Genomic DNA, 12,296 nt, shown 5'->3' on the forward strand with positions numbered 1-12,296 from the left:
AGCCTTACTATGTAGGACTCCTGTGAGGAGAGAATGAGTTGATAGATGTGCATCATGTAGCACGGTGCCCTTGAGCAGTGGATGCAGTAGATATCTGAGGAAGCCGAGGAGAACAGGGGTCCATGTGGAAATCCCCAGGCCCCCCAGTATCAGGACAAGGCCCACCCTGGTTCAGGACAGAGCTGCCCAGGTCTCGGGTCACACTGACCAAGTTGGCTCCAGGGAGCCTGGCCTTCCTCCACAGGGAGGGTTTCCAGAGTCTTTGAGGGAAAGGACTGGCCCTCACCACTCCCGGTGCCAGGCTTGGCTATACAGCTGTGGGCACCTGACGTGGACATCATGGTGTGAGGAGGAGGCAGGACGCTGTGAGGCCCTTCTGGGGTTTCCCTTTCTAAAATCATGCCTCCAGAACAGGAAATGTACAGCCACAGTGTGTCCCCAGCGATTACTTCTGGGTGCCGATGATGGTGAAATAAGGAGCTGTCCAAGGGCTGCCGTTAGGAATCTCCCACCCACACCCCTGTTGGCCGGTCTTTTCACCATTCCATTCTCTAGGGGACCACTCCCCCCCAACCCAGGAGAAGAGGGTGACCCTTGTCAAGCACCTACTGGGTGCTGGCCCCCAGGGAGGCCCTCAGTCTCCCTGAACTCAGAGGTGAAACCTCTGAGGTGAAAAAGAGATGAAACCCTCTGAGGATAGAGTTACTGTGGCCCCTTTTTCACACTGAGGAAGCCGGGCACACGGAGGTGCAGTGATCAGGACGGAGTTGTGGCCTGAGCACAGGTCTGCCCAGCTCCAGCCTCTTAACTCCTCGACTTCCCTGAGCCTGCATGTCAGCAAAAACAAAGAAACTGGCCTCCTAGACATGTTGTCTTTGCATGTGGGTCCTGGGGTGTCATCGCTGCCTGAAGGAGGGTGTCACACCACATCATATGCCTGTCTCTACACCCCACACCTGCTCCATCATGAGCGCCTCCTCCCTGCCCCCCAGCCTGGTCCTCATCCCCACTCTCCCTGGGATCTGACCCAGGCCACGCCACTGGGAGGAACCTGCCCAGAACAGAGCAGTGTCGAGGCGGCTAGTCCAACTCGCATCCGCGTCCTGTACCCCACTCCCCTTGTGCAGAGACCCTTCAGCCTCCCGGGAGACCCAGATCTGGGTGGGCAGAATAGACCAGCTTTGGGTTGTTTAAACAGATGCCGCCTAATTGGATTTCTCATTGGTGATGACTTAGGGCAAGGCTGACTGCCAGCCCAGATATGGGGGTGTGTCGGGTTGCAATTGGGATGTTTCCTCAGATGGTGGGAGGATCTCTTTGTGGTAGATCAGTGCTGGGATTGTGCTGCCTGGACACCAAACATGGGTCTCAGCCTTGAGGTCCCAGGCGTCCGCTGTGTTGTACTGGGTCCAACACCTGTTCTGCTGCTGCCCCTCACTGCTCCCCATGACCTTCCTAGCTGATGTGAAAGTCATTGGTTCCTGATGCCAAGAGCTCTGTTTTACTCAGAGCTCCTGCAGAGAATAGCCGTGGAGAATGGTGATGACCGTTTGCTGTCTGCTTGACGATCGGGAGGACTCTGCATCTTCCCCTCCACGTTCCCTCTGACCGCCTTCAGCTGATACGCTCAACTGCAGCACCTCTCTGCCCACGTTTGCGCTTGCACTTGACATGGCCCTGCGTCCTCAGGGCTTGCTGTGTGTGAGCTCACCTACAGTCTCCCTGCCTGCCCCCTCTGTACCTCCACCAGGCACCTGGGACTGCTTCTCACTTGCCTGTTTGCTTGAGTGGGTATGTGATTGGGTACCTTGTCGACAGGGACAGGTTTGGCCAGGGCATCTGTTTCTGGAGTCAGACTCTTACAGGACCAGCGGACAGGTGATGGGAGGGCTCCCCCGGCCCCGTGGAGGGCCTCCTTGGAAGAGGGGATGCTAAAGAGGTCCTTTGTCTCAGAGTCAGCGATTAGGTTGCAGCTCTTTGTGCCAGTGAGTCCAAGGGCAGGAGGGCTCAGCACTGACAGAGCAGGGAAGCCTGAAACGCAAAGGCTGCAGATCCAAGAAGCCAAGTGCCTTGTTCCTGAAACTTCAAAACCAGGTATAAGATCTTCCCAATGGATATAGAAGGCTAGCCACTCTCAGCCAGCTTCCAGCACTGTCCCCGTTCCTAAGCACTTCTCGAATGTCAGTCCTGCTGCCTTGTCTTTTCCCGTATTTCTCCTGGGTTCACAATACAGTTTTGTTAGGGAGATGCCAAGAAAGCACTCAAGCATTCAGTGGTTGTGAGATTCAATTCCACCTTGGAAGTTCCTTTTTTAATTGCCTTCTTGTTTTTTTTTTTTTGCTGCCCCACTAACCTTGCCGTCCACCTCTTTCTCCCCTCTTCCTGTCTGCTGATGCTCTCACAGAACAAAGAGCTCAAGACGCTGTCGGAGCAGCTGTCAGCAATCACCTCCACACACACCATGGAAGTGGAGAAGCTGAAGAAGGAGGTGGCCTGCTACCAGCAGAGCCAGGGTGAAGACAGAGGCCCACAGCTGCAGGAGGAGGTGGAGAGCCTGCGGACCGAGCTGCAGAGGGCCCACTCAGAGCGCAAGGTCCTGGAGGACACCCACACCCGGGAGAAGGATGAGCTGAGGAAGGTCTGTTGGGGCCGGAGCGGTAGCTGGGTGGTGGGTGAGCTAATGCAGCACCCCTCCGAGGCAGTTTTGCTTCTTCCAGCTCTACAGCTGCCATGGACTTTCCTGGGGCTTGTGCCCAAGACTGACCATCCCTCTGCGTTTAGATGTAAAGTGCCCCTGCGTTGGGGGAACCGACACAAGCACGTGTCCATTCACCTGGCGAGTGTTGATTGAGTCTCTGCCCTTAGTGGGACACGATGGAATCCCCTGAAAGGTTACACACATGTGCCTTTGGGCATGTCCCTTATAGCCTAGAGTTAGCCACTGAAGCAGCTCTGTGGCCTCAGTCCTTGTTGGCAAGAGAAACGATTTAGAGGTAGTGGCCTTTATTGCCTGCAGGGATTAGGGGCAACCTCATGGCATTCCCTGGGCTTCGCCAGTGGCTCAGTGGTAAAGAATCCACCTGCCAGTGCTGGAGACCTAAGTTTGATCCCTGGATCGGGAAGATCCTCTGGAGGAGGGCATGGCTACTCACTCCAGTATTCTTGTCTGGGAAATCCCATGGGACACAGGAGCCTGGTGGGTTACAGTCCATGGGGTCACAGAAGAGTCAGACACGACTTAGCGACTAAACAACAAAACACCTAGGCATCCCTCCCCATAACCATAGTGCTTTGGGGAATTTGCCTAAAGTTTAAGTATTGATTGGTTCAGCCTGGCTCATCTACTCTGGCTGGCGTGCTCTGTAGGTTTACTCTCCATTCCATAAAATGTAACTTCTGGGATTGGGCCCTTGCCCCCATCTCGAATGTCAGGATGCAAAGAGTCCCTTCTCCATTCCTGAGATAGCTGTCCAAACCAGGGAAGTCCCACGTGCCCCTCCGGAGCCTTCCACAGCCTCAGTATCCCATGCCATCTCTATGGCAGGGCCCACGTGCTTAGTTCCTGTCCATCACTGGAGAGTCACAATGGGTTGAGAATCTGTGTGGGAAGGACTCAGTGTTTCTAATGTTGAAATAATAATTCTAAGTATTTAAAAGTTGGGGCAAGCAGAATGCTTTCACAGGAATGGTCCTGAAATAGACACTGGAGTTTTGGATTCTCACCCCTGCATGGCCATTACTAAGTGCCCATAGGAAATTTCTCTGACCTTAGTTCACTCATCTGTTTAAAAAAAAAGAAGAACAGTTGGTTTCAGTTCAGTTCAGTCGCTCAGTCGTGTCCGACTCTTTGTGACCCCATGAATCGCAGCATGCCAGGCCTCCCTGTCCTTCACTATCTCTAGGGCTTGACTAAACTCATGTTGATGATGCAATCCGACCATCGCATCCTCTGTTACCCTCTTCTCCTTCCGCTCTCAATCCTTCCCAGCATCAGGGTCTTTTCCAATGAGTTGATTCTTTGCATCAGGTGGCCAAAGTATTGGAGCTTCAGCATCAGGCATTTCAATGAACATTCAGGGTTGATTTCCTTTAGGATTGACTGGTTTGATCTCCTTGCTGTCCAAAGGACTCTCAAGAGTCTTCTCCAGCACCACAGTTTGAAAGCATCGATTCTTTAGCACTCAGTCTTCTTTGTGGTCCAACTCTCACATCCACACATGACCACTGGAAAAACCATAGCTTTGACTAGATGAACCTTTGTTGGCAAAGTAATGTTTCTGCTTTTTAATACACTGTCTAGGTTTGTCATAGCTTTTCTTCAAAGGAGCAAGTGTCTTTTAATTTCATGGCTTCAGTCACCATCTGCACTGATTTTGGAGCTCAAGAAAATAAAGTCTCTCACTATTTCCATTGTTTCCCCATCTATTTGCCCTGAAATGATAGGACCAGATGCCATGATCTTAGTTTTTCTGAATGTCGAGTTTTAAGCCAACTTTTTCACTCTTTTCCTTCACCTTAATCAAGAGACTCTTTAGGTCTTCTTCACTGTCTGCCATGAGGATGGTATCATCTGCATATCTGAGGTTATTGATATGTCTCCTGGCAATCTTGATTCCAGCTTGAGTTTCATCTAGCCCAGCATTTTGCATGATGTACTCTGCATATAAGTTAAATAAGCAGCATGACAATATGCAGCCTTGATGTACTCCTTTCCCAGTTTAGAACCAGTTCATTGTTTCATGTCCAGGTCTAACTGTTGCTTCTTGACCTGCATAGTTTTCTCAAGAGGCAGGTAACATGGTCTGGTATTCCCATCTCTTTAAGAATTTTCCAAAGTTTTTTTGTGATCCACATAGTCAAAGGCTTTTGTGTAGTTAATGAAGCAAAAGTAGGTGCTTTTCTGGAATTCTCTTGCTTTTTCTATGGTCCAACAGATTCTGGCAGTTTGATCTCTGGTTCCTCTAAATCCTTGAACATCTGAAAGTTCTCAGTTCACGTACTGTTGAAACCTACTGTGAAGGATTTTGAGCACGAGCTTGCCAGCATGTGAAATGAGTGCACTTGTGCAGTAGTGTAAATATTCTTTGGCATTCCTCTTCTTTGGGATTGTAATGAAACTGACCTTTTCAGTCCTGTGGCCACTGCTGAGTTTTCCAAATTTGCTGGCATATTGAGTGCAGCACTTTCACAGCATCATCTTTTAGGATTTGAAAGAGCTCAACTGGAATTCCATCACCTCCACTAGCTTTGTTCGTAGTGATGCTTCCTAAGGCCCACTTGACTTCACATTCCAGGATGTCTGGCTCTAGGTGATTGATCACACCATTGTGATTATCCAGGTCATTAAGATCTTTTTTGTGTAGTTCTTCTGTGTATTCTTGCCACCTCTTCTCAATATCTTCTGCTTCTGTTAGGTCCATACCATTTCTGCCCTTTAATGTGCCCATCTTTGTATGAAATGTTCCCTTGGTATCTCTAATTTTCTTGAAGAGATCTCTGGTCTTTCCCATTCTGTTGTTTTCCTCTATTTCTTTGCATTGTTCACTTAGGAAGGTTTCCTATCTCTCCTTGCTATTCTTTGGAACTCTGCATTCAGATGAATGTATCTTTCCTTTTTCTCTTTGCCTTTAGCTTCTCTTCTTTTCTCAGCTATTTGTAAGGCCTCCTCAGACACTATTTTGCCTTTTTTGCATTTCTTTTTCTTGGGGGATGGTCTTGATCACTGCCTCCTGTATGTTACGAACCTCCATCCATAGTTCTTCAGGCACTCTATCAGATCTAATTCTTTGAATCTATTCATCACCTCCACTATATAATCATGATGGATTTGATTTAGGTCATACCTAAATGGCCTAATAGTTTTCCCTACTTCCTTCAGTTTAAGTCTTAATTTTGCAATAAGGAGTTCATGATCTAAGCCACAGTCAGCTCCTGGTCTGGCTTTTGCTGACTGTATAGAGCTTCTCCATCTTTGGGTGCAAAGAATATAATCAATCTGATTTCAATATTGACCATCTGGTGATGTCCATGTGTAGAGTCATCTCTTATGTTGTTGAAAGAGGGTTTTTGCTGTGACCAGTGCGTTCTCTTGGCAAAACTCTGTTGGCCTTTTCTGTGCTTTATTTTGTACTCCAAGGCCAAATTTGCCTGTTACTCTAGGTATTTCTTGGCTTCCTACTTTTGCATTACCGTCCCTGTGATGAAGAGAACATCTTCTTTGTGTTAGTTCTGCAAGGTCTTACAGGTCTTCGTGGAGCCGTTAAGCCCCAGCTTCTTTGGCATTGCTGGCTGGGGCTGTCTGAGCACTTTAGAAAAATATTTTCAGGTCTCAGTGCACTGAGGGTTTTTCATTTTGAAAAGTCACCTTCCCATAAATGATTGTTCTTGTGTGCCCAGAGCTGTTTTGGAGGTCATTAACTTACTGAGCTCCCTGGGTAGGATGCGGGTCTCGTGCCACCACTGTTTTGTCATTGAGGGCACGTCCCGTGCTTCTGTTGCCTGGTTTTGTGTTTAAGCAAGCCTGCTTTCTCGAGTAATCATTAACTTACAGGAGTTTCCCATATTTTTCTACTTAAAATCCCCTAGTGAGATAAACTATTGAGTCACCTATTTTGTCCCTTCATTCTGTCCCTATCAGAATGAACTTCATTCTTCAGGGTAAAGCACATGCTTAAGGAAAGTCCTATTAAAATGTAGCTATTAACACAAGCCTGTAACCTATAAAGCATGAAATTCCAAACTGTGGTTTATGGATCCTTGAGAACAGATAGTCAGTAACCCTTGTATGTGAATAAAAGACAAGAAGGTAAAATCCAAAGCCAGAGAAAAGAGACCAAGTTTGAGGCTTGAGACTGGTGATCCTAGGAGAAAAAGAAAAGCGGGTTCTCTGCATGTGGGTGCCAGTCACACGAGATGGTGTTAACCCAGCAGATCACAAAACCAGGGTCTCCTGTCTTCGCCTCCATGGAGAGCACTTGACTCATTGACTCCCCAGGCTCCTTCCCTGCTTCTCCTGGGACAATGGGATTAGGGACTCAGAGCACTTTTAAAATATCCACATCTCCATCCAAAGGAGCCTAAGGGTTGATAATATCCCAGTCTTCCTCCATAAAGCCAAATAAGGAAATGGGCTCCCTCCTACTCGCATTTGAAAAAAATGTTTTTATTGAAGTCTTGACCTGGGTCTTAAATACAATAAGATCTTGGTCCTGGCAAGGAAAAAGAAATTCAAGGACATTGAAAAGGAATAGCAGGCACAGAGGCAGAACAAGAAAAGCACCTTCCCGACTCCAAACACAAGCATATCCTAAACTGGGCACATAAAGTGTGAAGTCCGCCTTTCTCCAGGAGGAGAACATGCTTGCAGGCGTGCTGAGTCGCTTCAGTCCTATCCAGCTCTGTGCAACCGTATGCATTGTAACCCACCAGGCTCCTCTGTCCATGAGATTCTCCAGGCAAAAATACTGCAGTGGGTTGCCATGCCCTCCTCCAGGGGATCTTTCTGACCCAGGGATCGAACTAGCGTCTCTTATGTCTCCTGCGTGGGCTGGCTGATTCTTTACCACTGGTGCCACCTGGGAAGCCCCAGGAGGAGAACAAGTGGAAGCACATTTGCCTCTTTCTCTAACATCTTCCAGACATTTATTCTGGCGGCTGTGGGCATGGGCAGGTGCAGGCTGGCTCTGTCCCCCTCTGGTTCTTCTCTGCTGAGTCAGGGTTTAATATTTATTGAAGGCCCCTTGTCCAATCTTAACAAACACTACATAATCAGACAATTGGTTTCTTCTCCGGCTTATCCACCAGCCTGCTCCTCGCTGAACAAGATTGATGACACGGATAAATCAGGGAGGGAGCTGGCTGCTGGCAGAAGTTTAATTAATGGATTTGATGTTTCTGTCAGCAAGTGCTATATTGGAACTGGCATCCTGGAAAACTTGAGGCTCTACACCCCTGACAGGATTCTCATCATCAGCCCACATAGCCAGGCTGCCTTGGGCTGTGGGAGGCCAGGACCCCCTGGGGGCAGGAATTCAGTGCAGAGCCTGGGCATTCCTGCCGCCCCATCCAGCCATAGGTGTTAGTTGACAGCTGTTCTATTAAAAGGACCTGTTGTCCTGGCCTCTCCCCAGAGTGGTCTGCATCTCAGCGTGCAGCTTCTTTCCTTTTAGCCTGTGGGACGTGTGTGTTGTTTGTTCTTAAAGCCGTCAGTGATCCCTGTGCTGACTGACATGTGCAGCTGTGCTGTTTCGTGTCCTTGATGAAGGAAACATGACTCCCAGGCCTGCCGTTGACACAGAGGCCACGGCTCATTGTCCAGGATCTGCTCCGCAGTGAGGCCAGCACGACCTGGCTTGGTGCAGGGTTGTGGGTGGGTGACGAGCAGCCCACAGCCAGATCCCTGGCTCTGAGCAAGGGGCCCTGATATTTGTGAGCCCCCAGGCCTTGAGTATTCAGGCTGGTGCAGTGGGGTTCTGGGTTGTATCGTGTCATCAGTCACCACACCACCAGCTGGTATTGACCTTGGGTAGTTCCCATGTAAAGGCTTTGGGGTTTTCCAAATACAAGTAAATAGATCTGCCTTTGCAGGAGGTAGGGTTCTCACAGTGGAGTGTTTCGAGTCTTCCCGCAAAAGGTGCAGGACTTCTTGGGCTCATTAAGACTCAGAACTGTGCTATCAGTATGCTTCCAGAGAGGCTGATGGTTTCTAAGAGGATGCCACGCTGCTTCATGGAAGGATATCATCTCACTGCAGCCTTTCTCAGCGCTCACAGCCCTTCATTCATCCTCTTGTTATTTAGTGAGTGTATCTGTTAGGCCCTGTTCCGTACCCTGGGGCAAAAGTAAGCGATTTTAAAAGTCCTTCTCATTTTTATGGTTCTTAAATATTTGGGGGTTATTGGAGAATGCACAGACAGGAATCAGACACAAATTATCCCGCGTGGGCTGTAAAGAGAAATAAAGCAGAGGACAGGGATCCAGAGGGAGCCAGGTGGGCAAGGGAGGTTGTTTCATTCATGATGGCCAGAGACACCCTCTGAAAAGACACCCGAGTGAGGCGAGGAGTGAGCCGTGAGGACTTCTGGGGAGCAGGTGATATGGTATGTCCACCGGCCCCGAGATGGGAGCAGGTTAGGTGGGATCAAGGACCCATCCGGAGGCCATCGGGCTGAGATGGAGAAAGCAAGGAGAAAGGTGGTGAGGTCAGAAGAGGAAGGATCTTCTGACCTTGAAGGCAGCACTGGCTGTGAACCCTCCAGAGAGGTGAGCGAGTCTGTCTGAGGCCGTCGGTCCCTGCTGCCCCAAACTCCTTCCTGAAGCTCTGCTGTCGGAACCAGGCCTCTGGGGCCTGCTCCAGGCTGTGGCCATCACTGTCCTTCAGATGTCAGCCCCTGACCTGTTGGGATGCACGTGGCCTAGGCCCAAAGAACTGGGACCCGGTTGGCTCAGCATCACAGCCTGCAGTACCCCCGTCTGGCTGTGTGACCTTCAGCCAGCTCGCTAACTTTTCTGTGCCTTGGTTTCCTTAAAAGCCGATGACGATGGCACCCACCTCACGGGTATTAAGGAAGCTGATAATGACACCTGTGACCTAGTGCGAGCCCAGTGACTGTTAGCTCCTGTTCCCTCCGCCAGCCTGAGACTGGGTGGAGGGCAGCGGCTCTGCCTTAGTATCCCTGCACCCCACCCTCGCTCCTGGTCCCACGTCTTGGCACAGTGGGTGCTGAGTGGCAGAGGCGCACCTGTGATGCTGGGCCAGGGGTCCGCGTTCTGCCGAGCCCCTCTCTGGGGCTCTTGTAATGATGGGACAGTCACTCCCCCTCCCTGTGGCAGTGCGAGAGCCCACCCTTGGCCTCCTTTCTCTGTGTAGGAGCCCAGCGCAAGCGCGAGTCCCAGGTGAGCTCACGCTGTGCTTCTGCACGGCCCCTTGTGCACTTTCTGCCTCCTCCTCCTCTCTGCTCAGGTCCATTTTCCTTCTTCTCGGTGAGTAGGCCAGCAGCCCCTCCAGAACTTTGCAGAATTAGAAGTGTTATCCCTGCTGTGGGCCACCTTCGTGCTGTGGACCTTCGTGTGAGATGGTAGGTACACAGCCAGGAGGACAGAGGACACAGATCCCGGGGGCAGAAGAGCATCCTCCAATCCACTTGTCCCATGGTTTTCTACCAGAAAACTTGCATTTGGCTCTTTTTGCAGTGCAGATGTACTGGAGTGGGTTGCCATTGCCTTCTCTGTTAGCAGCAGCAGCAACAGTGCAAATGTCCAATTTGAAAAAATGTATTGTTGTTCAGTTGCTAAGTCGTGTCTGACTCTTTGAGACCCCATGGACTGCAGCACACAGGCTTCCCTGTCCTTCACTATCTCCTGGAGTTTGCTCAAATTCATGTCCATTGAGTTGGTGATATCATCCAACCATCTCAACGTCTATCGCTCCCTTCTCCTCCTGCCCTCAATCCCTCCCAGCATCAGGGTCTTTTCCAACGAGTTGGCTCTTTGCATTAGGTGGCCAAAGTATTGGAGCTTCAGCATCAGGCCTTCCAATAAATCTTTAGGGTTGATTTTCTTTAGGATTGACTGATTTGACTCCTTGCAGTCCAAGGGACTCTCAAGAGTCTTCTCCAGCACCACGGTTTGATAACATCAATTCTTTGGCACTCAGCCTTCTTTATGGTCCAGCTCTTACATCCATACATGACTACTGGAAAAGCCATAGCTTTGACTTTTGAAAAAATAAGGAAAGACAAAACAAAACCAAAAACCAGAGCTACATTTGTATCCCCAAAGATTTTAACTAGTAAAGGCAGTTACTGAGCTAAGGCATGTGTTTCATTTAATTTACCAGGGGCTAAATTAGCTTCATGGTAACAGGATTTATATCAATGTTGGTTCCCATGATCTGTCCCAAAAAACCTGTTAGAGGTAAGAACACTCCTAGTAATATTTCCTGGAAAGAGTTAAAAGACCCCCTCCACAAAAAAAAGAAAAAAAAAAGAAGAAGAAAGAAAAGGAACTGCTGCTTGATGCTTAATGAGGCCCCAAACCTGGTGAGCATGCTGCTTCATTATTTCTCATGCTGAGGAGAGCACACCTGCTCAATTCTGTGTTGCTAAGTGTCTCTCACTGCAGCATGCATCCCTGCCAACAAAAGGAAAGCCACTTGGCTGCAGACGCTTGTCACCCTCACGTTGCCAGCAACTCTCCGTCTGCTAGTTGGCTGGGGAGACTGGGGGTGGCCAGCACGTGGGGAGATGTGATTGGGGAAGCACTCTCTGCCCTCCTGGGATGTGGAGCAGGAGGCGTGGGCCCACTTCCAGAACTGCTCCTACCAGGAAGAAAAGCAAAACTCCCCAGTGCCACTTTGATGAATGGTTTAGAATAACAAAGCTGAGTTCATCAGAGGCCTACCTTCTGGAATCAGTGAGGGAGATGGAGGAAAGAAATGAGGCTTATGCACAACAGAAATTTTTAGCGGGTACATGCTCATAAGTGTGACCCTCCCCAACCAGAGTTTTGGCTGAGATTGTAGATTGCAGGTGGTTGCAATGAGGCTTCATGATCTCAGGCTGCATTCAGGCAAGTGGAGGTTTCAGGCCCAACCTCATGGTGATGGCACGTGCCCTCTGTACCAGGCAGATGACACGTTCCATTTCAGAAGGTCCTCGCCTGCCTGTAGGATGCTCAGAGGATGGGGATGAGGGTGGTGAGGGGTCATGGAAGCGTCTCAGGTGATCACCTGCTCTTTGAGCTGCCTGCACGTTCCGAGGGCTGTTGAGGGGAAGCAGAGTCTAGCTCTATGGGAAGTCTGATTACTTTACAGCCTGCTCTGAACACCCACCTCCTGGGGATGCTGGCTCAGGGGTTGCAGTCTTGCGCCTTCAAGGGGGGCTGGAGTCCTGCCCTCCTGACCATGGCACCAGGTGGAGCCTCACTCCAGCTGAACCCTGGGCATTATTTGTAGAGTTTCACTCCACGTGGTTTCTTTTGTTGGTGGATTTCCGTTTGACTTGTACATCAAGAAAAGGGAAAGCTATTTTGATTATTTGCCAAGCTAATTTAAAGGCACACATGAGATCATTGCGTGGTAAACTGCATCTAATAACAGCAAATTAGATGAATTTGAAGAACCTTTTTTCCAGTAGTGTATGTGCCTCCTGAATTGAATTATTCAGTTAAACAAGCTCATGTATTCTAGAGGTTTTAGTCAATCATAAACACAATTTTAAAACCAAAAAACCCTTTAATGGAATCTGGGTTTTTGCATTGGGAAAGCTTGAGCTCCTTTACTGGATCTGCAGGGCTCC

The 12,296-nt window shown here is 49.4% G+C and overlaps 1 protein-coding gene across 1 annotated transcript in view; it reads left to right on the forward strand.

Moving 5' to 3' along the window:
• The window catches only part of MYO5B (myosin VB), a 200,438-nt gene that overhangs the window by 139,300 nt on the left and 48,842 nt on the right, over window positions 1–12,296 (forward strand). The window contains exon 22 of the mRNA XM_010849816.1: window positions 2,405–2,638. Within this exon, the coding sequence (XP_010848118.1) occupies window positions 2,405–2,638 (234 nt within the window). The remainder of the gene's footprint in view (window positions 1–2,404; window positions 2,639–12,296) is intronic.

Source organism: Bison bison, unplaced genomic scaffold, assembly GCF_000754665.1.
Source record: "Bison bison bison isolate TAMUID 2011002044 unplaced genomic scaffold, Bison_UMD1.0 scf7180017864287, whole genome shotgun sequence".
NCBI lineage: Eukaryota > Metazoa > Chordata > Mammalia > Artiodactyla > Bovidae > Bison > Bison bison.